This window comes from Pelodiscus sinensis, chromosome 1, assembly GCF_049634645.1.
Source record: "Pelodiscus sinensis isolate JC-2024 chromosome 1, ASM4963464v1, whole genome shotgun sequence".
Classification (NCBI taxonomy): Eukaryota; Metazoa; Chordata; order Testudines; family Trionychidae; genus Pelodiscus; species Pelodiscus sinensis.
In genome coordinates this window covers 196,955,265-196,973,793 of record NC_134711.1, presented here as the reverse complement: position 1 = coordinate 196,973,793, position 18,529 = coordinate 196,955,265, and the positions used below count along the sequence as shown (strand labels likewise).

General features: G+C 39.5%; 1 protein-coding gene across 1 annotated transcript in view; it reads left to right on the top strand.

Moving 5' to 3' along the window:
- The first annotated feature begins 489 nt into the window (after positions 1-489).
- The window catches only part of CYBB (cytochrome b-245 beta chain), a 35,967-nt gene continuing 17,927 nt past the window's right edge, over positions 490-18,529 (top strand). The window contains exons 1-7 of the mRNA XM_006133928.4: positions 490-741; positions 4,047-4,142; positions 6,192-6,302; positions 11,660-11,744; positions 13,506-13,651; positions 15,202-15,392; positions 18,311-18,440. Of these exons, the coding sequence (XP_006133990.1) occupies positions 697-741; positions 4,047-4,142; positions 6,192-6,302; positions 11,660-11,744; positions 13,506-13,651; positions 15,202-15,392; positions 18,311-18,440 (804 nt within the window). The 5' untranslated portion in view covers positions 490-696. The remainder of the gene's footprint in view (positions 742-4,046; positions 4,143-6,191; positions 6,303-11,659; positions 11,745-13,505; positions 13,652-15,201; positions 15,393-18,310; positions 18,441-18,529) is intronic.

Below are 18,529 nucleotides of genomic sequence, written 5' to 3'. Positions count from 1 at the left end.
AACACTTTCAGGCTAGCTGAGGGGCATGTCCACACAGCACTGACTGAAGATCCAAGCGCAGAGCAGCCCGTAGGAAAAGACATCCCGTTCCTCTGACATATTTAGGTTCCTAACCTCCATTGAAAACACTAGAAGTTAGGAGCCTAAATCCCAGCCAGGATTTGGGCTAGAGTTGCTAGCCTATCAGGGAAGGGGAGGGTAAATCATCTTTGGAGGCGTTTGTGGGATGCTGAGCTGGAGGAATGTAACATATTATGGGGAGGAGGAGACTGGATCAGCAGGTGTGCGAGGGGCAGGGAGTAATGCTGGGGCGGGGGAATGAACTGAGGAGGAGTATGACCATGTTTAGTTTCTCATTGCACTAAGGGCTTCAATGCTGTAGTTATAAAAAGTCACTCCAAGTTGTTGGATGGAAACGCCCTCCAATGACATTTGCATAACCCAAAGTAACTCATACACAAGAAAAAGAAATTGTTCATTTCCAAGCTCTCCTTATTTATGGCTGGGTTCTTACACTGTTGTGTTTTCAGAGATAGCAAATTCAAACCATTGCATGGGTCAATGGTTAGCTAATTTCTAGATGAATGACAGAGGAAACAGGTTGCAACAAGGCAGCTGCTCTCACTTCCTTCTGTGAGGAGATACAATAGTTGTCTGAAAAGGAGCAAAGTCAGTGCACACTCTTCCCCAGCAACGATGGGCAACTGGGTGGTGAACGAGGGACTCTCCATTTTTGTCATTGTAAGTACAATACCTTTCTCTATTTTAAGTCTCCTTTGATTTGTTATATATGTTAAGTGTTTGGATGGGATAGTGATCATGACATATATGAGAGAGAGAGAGAGAGAGAGAGAGAGAGAGAGAGAGAATAACATTTCTGTAACAACGAGCAGTCCTGTGGCACCTTAGAGACTAACAAATATGTTATATCATGTGCTTTTGTGGGTAAAACCCACTTTGTCTGAGGTGCCACAGGACTGCTCGTTTTTAAAATTGCAGACTAACAGGGCTACCCCTCTAAGATGTATTACATTTCAATGTAAATTCCAAGAATGTAAAAAAGGCAATACCTTACCAGACTATCTAGAAATAAATGCTAATGAAACTGAATTATACAATAAATAATACTCAGTGTAGGCTATTTATATCAGACTGGCAAATTCTGGGATTCTGCATGTGGAGATACTTTGTTTAGACTTGCTGTGCTTGACTCTTGCATGGAAATGCAGCGAAAACAATTTTGTATCATTCTAGCCAGGGGTTTCAATTAGCTCGAAGCAGAATATAAAAGTGGTTGGAAATCCTCTCTTGTGTTGGGAAATTAGGGTCTGGGAAAAAGTGATTAACCTGGAAAAGTCAAGTTTGGTGATGAAAACTTTGATAGGGGGTTAATAATTTGTATTTTGTTTGATTTTATCAATAAAGCCAAATGTTCCAAAAGATTGGTTCAGAGTACATAGTGAATGTATTCATATGTGTGTATACACATACCAGTACACCCAGGATATGAATTCAACCTGATTCCTGTTACAGTATAGGCCTGTATTTTCCTTTCAAACAGTTGATTTCTATCTAAAGATATTTTAAAATCTGGCTTTATATATGGTGTAATTATGAGAAATAGTGATTGTATATCTCCAAAAGAGTTGCTAGAACATCATAAATCTGATTTTTAGATTTGTTTTCCAAATTTCTTAAAATAATGTAATAATACTAATGTTGTGTAATAGGTTTATTAAATGAATAGCTATAAACTAGTCTGGAAAATCATAGTGCAAATACTTTTGAATATGCTTAATTGTATACACCTGAGCAGTCCCACTGAAACCACTACTCAGGAGCCTGTAATTAAGTGTATGTCTACACTGCATTCCTCTTTAGAGAGAGCAATGCAAATGCAGACAAACAAAATTGCAAATGAAGTGCAGATTTGAATTTCCAGCACTTCCTTTGCATAATTGTGTCCTGGCGCTATTTTGAAATACCTTATTTTGAAAAAAGAAACGCTGTCTAGACGCAGTTATTTTGAAGAAAATCCTTCTTTTGAAATTACCTTTACTTGAGGTTTAAGGGTAATTTCAAAAGAAGGGTTTTCTTTCGAAATAACTGCATCTAGACAGCATTTCTTTTTTCAAAATAGGGTATTTTGAAATAGTGCTTGGATGCAATTATGCAAATGGGGCATGGGAAATTCAAATCCACGCTTTATTTGCAACTTCGCTCAGCTGCATTTGCATTCTTCTCTCAAAAGAGGAATTCGGTGTAGACATACTAAGAATGTGAGCAAGTGTTTGCAGGATCTAGGCCTTAATTTACCAGAGGCAAAATAAATGATGCTTTCATATTTAAAAGCTCAGCTGAACATTTTTTTCACATTAAAGAGCCTGTCTTAAGAAAATACTAATGATTAAAAAGATACAGATTTTTAGTTCTGTAATAACAGTACCTAGAGCTAGTCACAGAATTGCTGCCAGATGCTGTTAAAACTAATGTTCTGTATACCAATAGGAAAAAATGTAGACTTTGAAATGTAACATCTGTGGTGGCTGAAATGTGAACTTGTAGGAATGGTTTGTGCCTGTCATTTACTGTTAACTATTGCCTGTAATGACACATTTGAATATGCAGTAAGGACATCCAGATAGCACATACATACATTGATTTGTCAAGCTGTCATGGTCAGTGATTCGAGTGAGCAGAAGCTCACAGTAGCTGAGTTCTGGCATGTTTCCCTCACAAGAGCTGAATACAATCTGAATTAAAACAAAAGTGTATTTTCACTAGAGTAAGAAAAAGAAAGAGTTATTTGAAATAGATTGCAGTTCTAGAAATGCATTGAGGGACGGCTTCTTTAGAGGGTCTGTTTGGAACTGTGCTCAGCACTGTTCATTGTTATGTTACTACATGTTGCTTGGGTGTTGTTCCCCTGGTAGGACTTGAAATGCAGCCTTAGGAGTTCTTCTGCATTTTCCTTCCTACTATGCACTTTGACTCTAATGGAGATCCGGGGCCTGATTCTCTTCTCATGCATTCCGTTTAATACTAGTGGAACTCCATTGAGCAAAAATAGGCCTTTATAGTCTTGGCTGGCCCTAATCTTTATTACAATGCTTGAAAGGGGATGGGGGAAGGCAGGGCCTGTTGCAGAAACCACATCTGAATCATTAGGGTGGGGGCAAGCCACAGAGAAATGAGCGAATGCAGTGAGCTCTGCTGAGCTGTGTGCTCTGGCAGGGATTTCACAGAAACTCGGAATAAGTTTATAACTACCTGTGGAAATTGTGGGAGAGGGTCACCCTACAGTTTAAAGTGACCCCAGCCCTTTGGTGCAGCTTCAACTCTGGCTGCCAACAAGGGGAATCTGACTGAAGATCTGCCATTAGTAACGGTCATCAGCTCACACACACACACATGGCCTCAGGGGCCCCACACATGGCCGCACCTGAGCTAAAGGGGATGCTCAGTGAACGGCTGCAGTACTATGGCTTATTTCCTCCATAGGCCTACAACCTTGGATAGAGTGGCCTAAACACCCACACTTAAGAAGGTCTAATGTTGCCTCCAATTCAGGGCAATGGTACATATATATGTTAGACAGTATGCTACCCTGTTTAATCTTAGGGAAGATATTTGTAGCACAGTTTGCTGTAGAGTTATTCCATTAGTATATATGCCTAGAGAGAGAACAGGGGATTTCATGGGGATGGGAGCCAGGGTGGAGTGTGGGGAAATGCTAAGATAGAATGAAAAGGCAATTAAAAAGAACCCTTAGCACAAAATGAATAATAATAACATAATATTAATTAAAAACCACATCAATCACTGACTCTGAGGAAATGTCAGCCTATGTTATGTTTATGTTTATTGACGAGGTGAAGAAGGGTGAAAAATTTAAGGCCAGGAAGGATTATTAGATCATCTAGTCTGACCTCCTGAATGTAAGAAGCCACAGAGTTTCATCCAGTAGCTCCTGTATTGAGCCCTATTTATGTGTGACTCAAAGCCATCTTCTGATTGCATCTAATAATGTATTTTTTCTCATTCAGCTTGTGTGGCTGGGGTTAAATGCCTTCCTCTTTTGGTGGTACTACAGAGTATATGATGTTCCAAAAAAATTCTACTACAGCAGAGAGCTTCTTGGGGTAAGTACAGCATACCTGGGTTATCATGGCACATACCTCAGCTCTATTTGGCTGAGACAGTAGCAGTTCAAAACTCACAGAAATAGATAATTGAACACAAATTGTGCTTTCAGACAGAAAAATGCAAAGCAGAGCAGACAAATCCCATTTTGGAGATGTCTTCCCAGAAGATTCACACTCTGTTTAATTAAAAAACAGAACATAGAGCGTGACTGCTTTATTAAGCAGAAGCTGTGCAAAGTATTGCCTTGGAATTAAAAAAGAAGACTATCTTAATAATTTGTTTAATAGAATCATTTTTCTATCCTGAAATGAATAGTTTACACACCTGTTTGCCCAGAAGACTAGTTGTTATTTATGTTTATATCAAAATATATCTATCAATAAGACCTTGGAGTACCAGAAGGGTCATGTGACCTATTGTAAACTTGTTTCCAAAGCTTTCCAACCATATTACCACATTTGGCACAATGAAGCAGATTGTTGCTAAAGCCAGTTTGTGAGATGCTGCAAGAGATTCAAACCAAGCTGATTTCAATTAGTATTTATATATTACAGAGAAGTTAGTGAGAGGGATTACTCATATTTTATAAAAATTTTTGCACAAATTACTGTTGGCTCTGAATTATAAAACAACATGATCACAGATTTACTGATTTGGTTCAATAAAGCTGGGAATCTTGCTCTCGCTTTCACATTAGTACATATTGGTCAATTTCTGCTCTTATTTATAAAGGTGCAACAGCCTTTTGAAATTGTGCTTTTTTGGGGGAAAAAAAGCAGGGTTTTTTTCCCCAAAATTGCTCCATCTGCATGGAGATTTACAATTTTTTCCTCCATCCTTAATTTTTAAAAAGGCACAAGCTTCTTTATCCCTTTTTTGATGATCTTGGTGAAAGTTGTAAATCTGAAACCATGAGGAATATGATGATTGATACAAGTAATTTTTTAAATGGCACCGGTCATAAAAACAAAAAGAAACCTGTATTTACAGAAAATTGTTGAACTAAATCTATACCTGGTTTCTTCTTGAATAAACGTATTGTAAGATACAATTTCCTAGTGTGCTGTACCCCTCTTCATGTGACTGCCTCCAAATCTTCTTTTCAATAGTCATCAGATAACATTTTAATGGTCATCAGATGGGGAACACTGCTAACTGGTTACATTTGCTTTGTGCTTGACCTCAGCTGTCAGACCTAATAGGTAGCCTTTAAAATAATAAGTAGGGCTGTCAAGCAATTAAAAATGTTAATCGCAATTAATCGTGAGATTAATCACTTGCAACTCCGCTTTGAAATGCTGTGGCGGTGTTTCAATGGGGCAGCGCTTCATGGAGCCTGGGATCAGCTGGAGTCCCCAGTTGACCCTGGGCTCCATGCAGGGCTGCCCTATTAAGGCGCTGGAGTGGCACTTCAAAGGGACAACGAAAGCGGAGCAGCACTTCAAAGCAACAGCGCAGTGTTAACACCTGCAATTAACATGTTAATTTTTCTAATGCGTTCATCTTGTCCTGCGTTAATTGCAGGCATTAACGCAGGTCAACTGACACCCCTAATAATAAGATCATGTAAACACTGAGAAAAGAAGCAAGGTTTTATTTGAAGGCATCTCTGTGCTGCTATGTGTGTTCAACTGCGCTGTACAGTAGAAACTGGGATGAGCTCTAACTGATATGAACGAACTCTTTAATTTTAATTTATACTCTGGCTAGGAGTAAAGAAGCCTTGGAGTGGGTGAGGGTCAGGACTAAGGTTAGATCTAGAGTGCAGGTGGGAATGTGTCTCCTATCATGGATTGATAGACGGGTGCTAGCTCTGCTCGAGCTAGCATGCTAAAAACAGCAGTGTGAATGTTGCAGCACAGGCTAGCTTGGCTTGGAGGCAGCAGCAGTCAGGTTGGCGATGGCTGCACTGCTATTTTTAGCATATTAGCTCAAGCAGAGCTAGCATTTCAATCTGCCCAGGCTGGGTAATACTCTCCCAGCTGCTGTGTAGGCATGCCCTTTTGTGCTGTACTGATACTGCCCTCTGTTACATTGCATTACAGTCTGCTTTGCCTTGGGCACGAGCGCCTGCAGCCTGTTTGAATTTCAACTGCTTGCTGATTCTGCTGCCAGTCTGTCGAAACCTGCTCTCCTTCCTTAGAGGATCCAGTGCGGTAAGATGAAGAAAGACTTTCAGAATTCTTGAGAGAGCAGCCCGTGTTATTGAGCTCGAGTTCCCCAAATGTGTCTTCCTTTCTACATGCCCCTTTTCAGAAGCATCAGAATTCAGAGTTTTGCTGCAGAACAGAAATATACACTAAACACAACAAAATCACATACAGCCACACTTTCAAAATGTCATTTCTGGCTTTCAATCCATTTATGCCAGAGATGAATATGCCCCCAGCTTCAAATTTTGTGGAAAGAAAGAAAGAAAGACTGACTGACTTTTTTTCAAAAGCTGTTAGAGCTGGATTTTCACACTTGATCTTTCTGTTACATTCTTCCTTCTTTGCTGCTCTACATGGTTTACGCCAGACTCAGCTTGAAATTGCTTATGACCTTCTCTGGCCAATGGAGCATAGGTGCAATAGACTGCACATGAGATGTACTATTAAGGCCATGTCTGTACTTACCCAGAAGTTCAAATTAAGATATGCAACTCCAGCTACATTAATTGCGTAGCTGAAGTTGACGTATTTTAATTTGATCTTTCGTGCCATCTTCACAGTAGGAGGTTGACAGGAGCATTACCTCTGCTCCCCACAAATTAAGGAGTACCAGCGTTGACAGCGGCACCCTCCTCGTTCAAGTTAGCAGGCCTTTATTAGATCCACTATATAGAATTCTAGAAGATTGATGGCCAGAGTGATCTTCTTGCAAGTATAGATGTGGCCTGAGAGCACAACTCAGTGGTGTTCTGTGCTAGCTGAAATTTTTGAGTGGTCTTCCATGGTTGTCCTAACCAGTACACCCTGCAGCAGTCTAATACAACAGTGACAAAGACATGGATACCTGAGAGTAAAATATCCTATCCTAGCACAAATGGAGAAACCTACCCTTGGCTAGTATAGTCAGGGTTCCAAAAGGAATCTCAGGTTGCAAATGTTACTAGCACAAAGTGTTCAGTTGAGGACGGAGATACTATCTCATCCAGTTACTTCCCTTTCCAACCCTATTATATCACCTCCGCTTTATCTGAATCGCATTTGATCACCTTGTTCTCATCTAAAACCAATGGCAGGTACTGGGAAACTAAAGATACTACCCTATTATGGTCTAATGAAAGAGAAATACGGCATTATCTGTCCTCTCCTATTGATATCAATTGCATTCAAAACCTCTTCGTAGCCCTCATCTTTCTTCCTGTACTCCTCAGCATAAGCACATGTGTAGCCAGTGGCTCCAGTTTGAGGTGTTGATTTAGATCTGTGAAGCCATGTAAGATTTCATGCTTTAGAGATGCCTTCCCTGCATATTTTTATGCCATCCCAGTGGCTGAGATCAGTTGGAATTTTCTTATCAGGTTTCTTCAGACCTCCAATGGGGATTTTCTTAACAGGTGTCCCTCAGCCTGAGGCTGTTGACCTAAAGAATATGTTGTCAGGTTTCTCTAGGCCTTTTCATGAGGCCGGGGCACTGAGTGTTATGTGTAGGCTAGAGGGGGTTCTTTTCTATTTGAAGGATATATTTGTCTAGCAATATTTGTAATAAATGCAGCTTCACAGATCTTGTGAGCGAAATGAAAAATAAATGAGGATTTTGGCCTCATCCTGGGCTGTAACATGGGTCATTTTTCCACATCACCAAAATCACTAGAAAAATAAGGACACTTCGATGCAGTTTTTAGTTTCATGTCCAGAGAGACCCAGGAGTCATATAGCAGAGGTGTTATTTGTTGGTAATTCTTCAGCTGACTTGGCAGAACTGTGTGGAAAATGCTACCTTAGTGTCTACTACTTTATGCTTGACTCAAGCTATTTCCATCAGTTCATTGGGTAAATCTAGAAACTCAAAGCATACAAGACTGGATCTTTGAGGCCAAAAATCTAACTTTAATTTTAAAAAAACCTCTTTTAACTTACTGGAGTTAAAATTGGAGTTAATGTCCAGCCTCCATATATCTGTCATTGCTCCATAAGCACTGTACTGTGAAAGTTTCACTTCTCATTTTGCAGATAACTTGTTCTTTCCTAATGGCATATAGCACTTATTTACTGAAAAGGGGGGAGGGGAAAACCCTATACAGTAATTCCTCATTTAACACTATATATATATTTCAGAAAATGATCGTGTTAAGTGAAAACATGTTATGCAGGGTCAATTTTCCCATTGAAAATAATGGAAAAGGTGGGGGTTGCATTTAAAGCGGTGGTGTCTGTTGGGTCCCGGACATAAGGTTGGGGGAAAAAGGGGACTGGGTTACAGCATTACATAGACTCATAGACTTATAAAAGCTGATGCTGCATTATGTGCATATTACAAAATGCCACTGAATTCATTAGGATCATATGGAAAAATGCTAAGCAATCATCTATTTTAAAAGTATATCATAAAGCATTTACACCAGCAGGTGAACTACGGTTTCACAAAAAAAGCAGTCATGTAGCACTTTAAAGACCAACAAGATAGTTTATTAGGTGATGAGCTTTCATGGGGCAGACCCACTTCTGTTTTACCAAGATCAGACTAACACGGCTATGTCTCTGTTACTATTCATTATGTAAGGTTTCACAGGTAGCCTGAAGACTACTTGTCTTTAAAAACTTAATGTTCTTTTTATTTTGTATTACATTTCTTAGATTTAAATAAAAAGAGAAATGAAAAATATCTACCCACAGAAATGTAGTTGCATTCCATGTGTTGTCAGCAGTGTATGAACACAAGACTCTCGCATCCATACTACAGACTTCTACCACTTGTGTTAGAGGGGTAATTGGTAATAACTTATCCTTTATGTGGAACTGCTGCTAGAGGGATCATGACACACACCTTTCCAGTGAGTTGCTAGACAGCAGTAAACTATTGACCTTCAGGATTCCTGTGTACTGTTCCAGGCCCTGAAAGAAGAGTATGGTCTAGTGGTAAGAAAAGTGGTTAAAGATACCCATAACCAAGTGTTTCTATCTGAAAGGAACATGGTGATGTGGATGGGCCTTGCATGTACCATATTAAAGCTCTAGGTTCTATTTCCAACTCTCCCAAAGCTTAATTGTTGTAAAGTACATAGAAATATTAAAATCAGTCAGTGAAAGAGGTAGAATTTGAATTCATGGGGCCTGATTCTCCCTATTCATCTTCCATCATTGGAATGGTACAAATGGAGTGGAGACTGGTTGCATCCCCATCACTTATGTAAACACTGAACAGTAAGTTTTATTGTCCACATATAAAATTATTTTCCTGTGGTAATTCCTTCCCTGAACTGTGACAGATTAGCTAATATCAACCAAGATTAAAAGCCAACATCTGGTGTTATGGAAGGGTTGGAATTGATTCCAATAAACAAGTATTTAGTTTAGTTTAGTTTAGTTTAGTTTAGTTTAGTTTAGTTTAGTTTAGTTTAGTTAGAACTGCTTCTATTACTAAATTGCTCACTGTTCGAGATGTGCAGCTCATCCTGTTTCATGTCCCTATAAAGCTGTCTCTCCTTTATTGTCATTCAGAGGTTCAGGAAAACCCTGCTGTCTTGGCTGCCTGTATTAGGGTGGTGGGAGTTTTCTTGTTGCCGTGCCCAGTGAGACATGTGGGGCTTGTGAATTGTCAGCATCACTGGGTCACAGTAGATGCCTGGATGAGGGAGCTAGGACCCTGCAGAGGGAGTTTGTACAGTAGGACTCCTAGGCAGTTGGACTTATTTCATTTAAGATACTTTTTTGATAAGAAAGTTAATGTCAGGAAGGAGAGGATTTTTGTATTTGATGCAAATTTTGATTGGAGTAGGCTGGGGAATCCCACAGCTTGTGTGCTCTTTTTTAATTAATTGCATCCAGATGCCAGCTGCATAAAGACCACAACAAAACACATGATTATATCCTATTGTATGATTTTAAAATGACTTAAAATGTGGGCTTCTTGCTAAGTGATGTTTCACAGGGAGCGGAGCAGAAAACAAAGATAGTGATGGTTCGATAACACTGCACAGCAAACCTTCCCTAAAACCACAAAAGAAGTGTTGTTGTATTATTGAAAGAACAACTGAGTTCTCTATGTACATCCTCCATGCCAGGAATTCTACTTCTTTTATTGAATCAACATGTATTTAATCAAACAGGGGAACTGTACTGCCATCATTGGGCTTTACAGATTGGCCTTTTCAAATAGGAAATTAAAGAGTTCATAGTTCCTCTTTGCACAGCTTAGACACAGGCAGCCAGGAGAAAAAAATTTCTATTCCACTGACATTGGAAGGCCAGTCTCTCCCATCTGTTTGTTATCGTGCTGTAACTGGTGAAGTCACTATAATAACAACTAGCATGTGAGGCAGATTTGTCCTCTAATTTAAGTTACTGTAACAGCTAGAAAAAGAGTAAAACGCGAGAACTAAGATTAAGTCATTTTCCAAATGTTAGTCTGAAACTAGCAGCTGCTGCCTGCTAATATATTTACATGTATTGGTATAGTGGATGTCCACCTATATCGAGACTGATGTGGAAGGCCAAATTCCTTTCTGGTGTAACTTCACCAAAGTCAATGAAGTTGCATCAGAAATGTATAAATGTTAATGTTTGACAGTTTGCATCATGTTTCCTGGTCACTGTCTTTCATGACTGGTAAAGGGAGGACAAGGTACTGACTTTCACTGACTTCCATATGCTCTGGAATCAGGCCTCATATGTGCTAGCTAGTGTCAGGACTTTTACCAAAGCTGTCAGCTCTGTTTCGTTTTTAAGAGTCAGGTTTTTCACCTGTATTTATGTGTCAGGGAGATTTGTATTTGTTTGGAACAACACTGACATTTAATGATAGGTTCCTAGATGGGTAGGTTAACTTCAGGGCAAGATAACTATCAGATCAGCAATTCTGGGGAAGGAACCATATCTTCATATGTGTCTGTAAAGTGCCTAGAAACTTTTGGCTGGTAACTCTTTGAGGCAGAGGCTTTCCGTCATTATATGTTTGCACAATACATAGTAAAATTTGATCTTGCTCTGACTGGGGCCTCTGGGCACTTCCCTAGCATGAATAGTCATGATAATACCTCTGATATTACCGAATTGTCCCAGGCCCTGATCCTCTTATAAAAGTAAGTCTTGATTTAACATAAACTAGATGGCCTCTTTTCGCCATCTTGAATTACCCTCCCATCATCAAGTAACTTGATTAAATCAAGTGCCTTACAGCATTATTCGGCATCTTTATATGACAAAGTGCCACACTGGAGCATTTAGTTCATGTTATTATTAATCGTTACATCAATTTCAGCAAGTCTTGTGCTCAATGAACCTGGGTTATTCCCCCAGTTAAGTAGACCATGTCCTTCGTACCACAAATAATCTGCAGAGGCTTTTCATTTTTTTTAAACCCAAAGTGCTGCTCAACCCGTATCAGGAGACAGTTAGACAGGAACCTCACGTTTCACAAAATGGTGGCTTGGATGATCGCCCTTCATACTGGTAGGTATTTAAGAGTTTTCTTGATCATTGCTTTATCATTTCACCTTGCACAGAATCCAAATGGAAACAGTGTCTTTAGAGTTTATGACTTGGTGCCTCATTTTACTAAACTAAGAGAATGACCCATGACATGAGTTAAATTAGTATCTAAATACTAGTCTGAAACTAGCAAAAAACAAAGGACAAGTGATAAAAGACAATTCACTGTAGCTCTATTAATCCATGCCCTCTTAAAAATTGGTACCAAACATTTAATGCTTACTGAGGCTTGTTTCCAAACTGTGATGTTTGTAGTAAACAAGGAGAGTGAGGAAAGACAAGCTACATACAAAGGGCTGGGTAAATAGGCTTTTCCCCTACCTGATATGTAGACTGGCCATAGACTTTCCTATGTTGCTGATCACCACAGAATCTGCAAATCTCACAAACAAGAATTAATTGAAATTCACACTACCACTTTGGGCCTTTCTTGAAGTACAGCTGTTATATTATTATTGGCATTTTACAGAAGGGAAACTAAGGCACGAGCCAATTAAGTGACTTTCTCAAGGTCAAGCAGGAAATATGTGCCAGAGTAGGGAACACAACTCAGACCACCTGAATTATGTATCGGTGCCGGATCAGACCCCTTATCCCAAATTTTCAAATGCGACTAGTGATTTTGAGTGCCCAACTAAAAACATCTCAAAGGAACTGGATTTCAGAAAATGTGGAGCATCTATCCCCACTTGAACTAGTGCTGAAAGAGGTTACAAAGGTAGATAAGGATAAACTGTAAGCAGCAGCAGCTGTTGCTAATTAACATTATCATTGTGCAGGAAGGATACACTAGAAAACAGGACACTGCAATAAAACTGAAGAGACCTAGGTTCAGTTCCTGACTCAGCCACAGACGTTCTGTGTCACTCAGATCACTTACGTCTACACAGCAACATTATTCAAAATAACATAGTCCACATCAATAGAGCCAAAATTTATTTCGACATAATGTCAAAATACTGTCAAGCTGTAGGACTTCTTACTCCAACATCTGTAACCCTTACTGTACGAGGAGTAAGGGAAGTCAGAGGAAGAGTGCTTTATTTCAAAATAAGTGCTGTGTAGACAGCACCAAAACTCAAAATAAGCTATTTCGAAATAAGCTATGCAATTGACATAGCTCAATTTGCATAGCTTATTTTGAGTTAAGCCCTGCTGTAGACACATCCTTAGGGTACGTCTACACAGCAATGTTCTTTTGGAATAATGTCAGTTGTTCTGAAATAACATAGTCTACATCTACATTACAAGCAGTTATTTCAATGTAATGTCAAAATAATGTTGAGCTGGAGGACTTCTTACTCCGGTTCCTGTAACCCTCATTTTACGAGGAGTAAGGGAAGTCAGAGGAAGAGTGCTCTACCTCTGACTTCCTGTTGTGTAGACAGCGCCAAAAGCTGAAATAAGCTATTTTGAGTTAAGTTATGCAACTGACATAGCTCAAATTGCATAGCTTATTTTGGTTTTAGCCCAGCTGTGTAGACGTGCCCTTAGTCTGCCTTGTGCCTGAGTACCCCATCTGTAAAATGGGCTTACCACTCTCCTTCTTGACAGGGTAGTTGTGGACATAAAATCCACTAATGATTGTGACTAGATTATTCTATTTCATAGTTTGAATAAGATCCTAGTGTTCAAAAGCCAGAAACTTTTTTTGAGGTACCTACAGAAAACGGTGTAACACTTACCTAATATAAACTGTGTTGTTTTCTCCATCACTCACAGCAATACACACTGTTGCACACTTATTTAATGTAGAGAGGTGTGTGGATGCCCGTGTTGAAGCAAATGGAACTATTCAAGCTGTTCTTTCTAAACTTGGTGACAAGGAAGATGAATCCTATCTGAATTTTGTCCGAAAAAAATTTAAGGTAAGTGATCCTGTGCCATGTGGAATATTCATGCATGCAATTGTGTCGAAGACATTGAGTTATTTGGTATGGTTAGTTGACTGAATCTGTGTTTAAAACACATTACACAAATGAACTCTGCATTTGGCAAAATTTTGTAATACCAATAATGAACTTAGTAATAGTTCGTATATGTCATCTGGCAGTTTCAGACCTTTAGAAAAAGTAATTAGTTAAACTGTGCCTGTGCAAGGTAGTTAGATAAACATCAGTATTACCCCCAATTTACAGGTGGGAGATGTGAAGATTAAAATCTTAAAACTTGAGTTCCTATAATTAAGGTCTTGGTTTTGTCCATCCCTTTCCCTCCCCACCACCACCACCACCACCACCTTACATACACACACATATGTGCTGAGTACCCACAATTCCCATTGACTTTATTGCTAGCTGTAGGTGCTCAGCACCACTGAAAAGCAGACTGTTCATTTTGGTCTACATATGAATGTAGGCTCCTAACTTTAGACACACATCTGTTAAAGCTGTGGTCACCAACCAGTAGATCGCGATCTACCGGTAGATCTCAGGGGCTCTAAGAGTAGCTCTTGAGCCCTCTCTGAACTGCGCACCTGCGCAGTACATTTACATTAGATTTCCTGCTTCAAGGAAGGGGCGGGGCAGTAGATCTTTGCCTGTTCTGAGACTTAAAAAGTGATCTTGGGTGTAAAAAGGTTGGAGACCACTGTGTTAAAGTATGAACTTGCGTGTTTTCCCACACACACAACTAGCCAGTGGCAGAGCTGGAAACAGAGCCCAGAATTCCTGACATCCAGTTCCATGTGTCAATGAGTAGAAAACAGTTTCTTTCCCTCTTCTATTTAGTTTACTCAGATTCAGTACAAGTGACATGTAGCAGACATAGGATGTGCATAAACACCAGAGTGCTTTAGGACTACAGGTTGTTTGGAAATCAGTCTGACTTGTTCTCCTAAATCACTTAGGAGCATTTGAAAATACCAACTGTAAGGTGAAATCTTGACTCCACTGAAGTCAATGGCAAAATTCTCTTTGATTTGAAATCCCTGGGGCCAGGATTTCACCTCTAGCATAGATGAATGTTGGGTTCAGGTCAAAGCTTCTGTTGCTCAAAGGGTTCTTCCAATTATCAGTCAAATATATTTCTTTGACTGTTTTTAACATGCCGTAACCACAGTGTCCCTACAACATTGTCTTGTAACCCAACAGGTGTGTATTCTAGAAGCTTTCTGGACATGCCTATAGCTGTAATGACATGGATGGGGTTGGGACATATCCCTAATCCAAAATGTCAGAAATAATACAAATAAGTGTGATTGCATTGTTATCATCCTCAACGAGTCCAGAGGGCGTCCTCTATCCTTCTCCCTTTTTTCTTATCAGCTTCTGATCAATGCTGACACATTAACTATTCAGTCCTGCTGTTTCACTAATGCCCTCTCCTTAAAGATTCTGAAATGAAAAAGACTGATGGTGACCAATTCAATTTTGATAAATTGTCTTCATTTAAACCCCTTTGTGTGTTTATTTCACAGAACCCCGAAGGTGGCCTATATGTAGCTTTCACATACTTGGCGGGCCTCAGTGGTGTCATCATTACATTGGCCCTTATATTAATTATCACATCATCCACTAAAACCATTCGAAGGTCCTATTTTGAAGTATTTTGGTTCACCCACCATCTCTTTGTCATCTTCTTTATTGGACTTGTCATTCATGGTGCTGGGTAAGTATTTGTAAACATTCACTGCATTCTTTACAAGATTGTTCATATAGTATAAATTGAAGCCCAACTTTAGGATGCTATCAGCTGTTATCTTGATAGTGATTATTGTCCCAGTCCTACAAACACTTATGCATATCAGAAGCAAATTGTTCATATGCATAAATCTTTACTAGTGCTGGTCATATATGGACTCACAGATACACACTTTTTGACTTTCTCATTAGAAAGTTGTTTCCTTTATAGAATTTCTCTTTCTATGACATAATTCAGCCTTATTTCCTAGAAGGAATTATGTAACACACCACCTGAAATTATCCAAAGGAAATAACACAACAACAAGCATACTTTTGTTGCCTTAATGCTAAATCTAACAACCAATTATCTTTACTAACATTGTTAATCCTAACTTTCCATTAATTTTTCAAAATTGGATTCAATGGTTGCAGTTTTATTTATAGACAAATATTAATTGTTGTGGCTTAGAGACAGCTCCTTAATTCCAAACAGGAATATTTTTTTCCAAAAAAGCAGAACAGATGCATAAAGCAGGACAGAAAAATAAATAGCATTTAGTCACAAGCAGCTTTTCTTAGCTCATGATCATAAACTACAGTTAAGAGGAAGTGTTTGATGTGACCTTTAAAATGAGAGTTTGAGTTGTCCAGAATATGGGAAAGAGTTCTTTAAAAATGGTCAGTAAAGATGACAGTGCAAAAAAACCCTTCCTCCCTCAAATGTCAATGACCCCAGGGAGAAGTTAGAAAATAGATTGTCACAGGGGCTCTCCACCTCCATCGGAGGGAGGAGTGCTTCTACTCGCCCAGTGCTGGGTTGATACACCCCGTCACACAGTCAGACAAACACAGTGGCTACCTCTAGACTGGCATGATTTTCCGCAAATGATTTTAACGGAAAAGTTTTCCGTTAAAAGCATTTGCGGAAAAGAGCATCTAGATTGGCACAGACGCTTTTCCGCAAAAGCACTTTTTGCAGAAAAGCATCCGTGCCAATCTAGACGCGCTTTTGCCCAAAAAAGCCCCGATAGCCATTTTCATGATCAGGGCTTTTTTGCACAAAACAAATCTGAGCTGTCTACACTGGCCCTTTTGCGCAAAAGCTTTGCGCAAAAGGGACTTTTGCCTGAACGGGAGCAGCATATTATTTCCGCAAGAAGTACTGATTTCAGACAGTAGGAAGTCAGTGTTCTTGAGGAAATTGAAGCGGCCAGTGTAGACAGCTGGCAAGTTTTTCCGCAAAAGCACTTGCTTTTGCGGAAAAATTTGCCAGTCTAGACACAGCCAGTCAGGGTATGTCTACATTAGCTCGTTAATTCGAGCTACGTAGGCAAATCAGGAAAGGCTAAGCTGTAGCTATGATTTCCAGGTAGTAGGCAGTTGTACAGAGATGAGAGATGTTAGAAGGAAGGATCATATTGAGATTAAGATAATTACAGTGTATTTAGCCTTAGGAGTAAAGTTGAAGTTTGAGAATCAGGAGAATGATAAAGTAATCAGAAATACTGGACAGAAGACTTTTCACCTAGAAGAAAGACTCAGGGTACGTCTAGACTACAGGCTTCTGTCGACAGAAGTTTTGTCGACAGATACTGTCGACAAAACTTCTGTCGACAAAGAGCGTCTAGACTACATTGAGTTCTGTCGACAAAGCAGCTTTGGTAGTGTGGACGCAAAGGACAGTTTACATGCAATAACACCTTCTGTCGACAGAAACTCTGTCGACAGAAGGCGTTATGCCTCGTAAAATGAGGTTTACCAGCATCGACAAAACTGCTGAGTTCTGTCGACGTTATGTCGACAGAACTCAGTGGTAGTGTGGACGCAGGTATAGTTTTGTCGACAAAAGTCCACTTTTGTCGACAAAACCCTGTAGTCTAGACGCACCCTTAGTCTTTCATGTATGAAGAATAGATGTCACAGGGTAACCATGAGCTGATAGACTCTGTATAGTTTGATTGCTGGAAAATATACAACTCATTGAATCTAAGGCAATACAAAGGTGTGTGCCATCTGTGTATGGAAAAGTAATAACCAACATTGATGCTAGAAATGAGGGAGATACTGATGTCCAGTATCATTGTGCTATTGACGTCTTTGCATGAGCTAGGAAATGAGAGATTGACTAACTGCAGAGCCAGCCCACAGCTTCCAAGACATAGGAGAAGATCGCTTATACAGCTGAATTTTGTTTTAAGTAATTCTAGTTATGGTCACTGATAAACTGAGAAGCCTGATCTTTCCACCTCTTTTATTTTAAAGGAATAGAAATAGAACAGGCAGAAGGAAAAATCTGGCTTTAGTTTAAACAAAATGTTCTTTTTGTGACCATGTTATTGCACATTATAACTGTAACTCTTTCTCAGTTCTTCACTTGATGTTTTATGTGAGGAGATTTCCCCTAGGAAGTCAACACAGGTTTGCCTCTCCTTTCGCCTTATCTTTGAGTATGTTTAGACTACATGGCTCTGTCGCCAGAGCCATGTAGATTAGTTCACTAGACATACCCAAAGGAAGCGGCGATTTAAATAATTGCCGCTTCATTTAAATTAAAATGGCTGCCGCGCTGTTCCAATCAGCTGTTTGGCGGCACAGTGCTGTAGTCTGGACGCTCCATGGTCGACATCAAAGGCATTTGTCGACCTCCCCAGTAAACCTCATCCCATGAGGCATATTTAAATCACCGCTTCATTTGGGTATGTCTAGGAAACTAATCTACATGGCTCCGGCGACAGAGCCATGTAGTCTAGACATACCCTTAGTAGCAAATCTTCAGATTGAACAGAGAAGTGGAATCTTACCAGAAAAAGGGATATTAACAGTGGAGAAACACATTGCTGAATGTAATAGCTATAAATACTAGATATAATTTTGTTGACATTAACATTTTGTATTATCTTAAAGCCGTATTGTACGTGGACAGACAGAAGAAAGTTTGAAACAGCATGATCCCGAAAAATGTGCAAAGCACTTCATGCAGTGGGGAATAAAATCTGAATGTCCTATCCCCCAGTTTGCTGGAAATCCTCCTATGGTATGTTCTGTTGTCTTGAGTACAAATATAGTAATGAAAGTCTTCAAAATCTTCAATTTTTTGTTAAACAACATGTATAGATACTATAG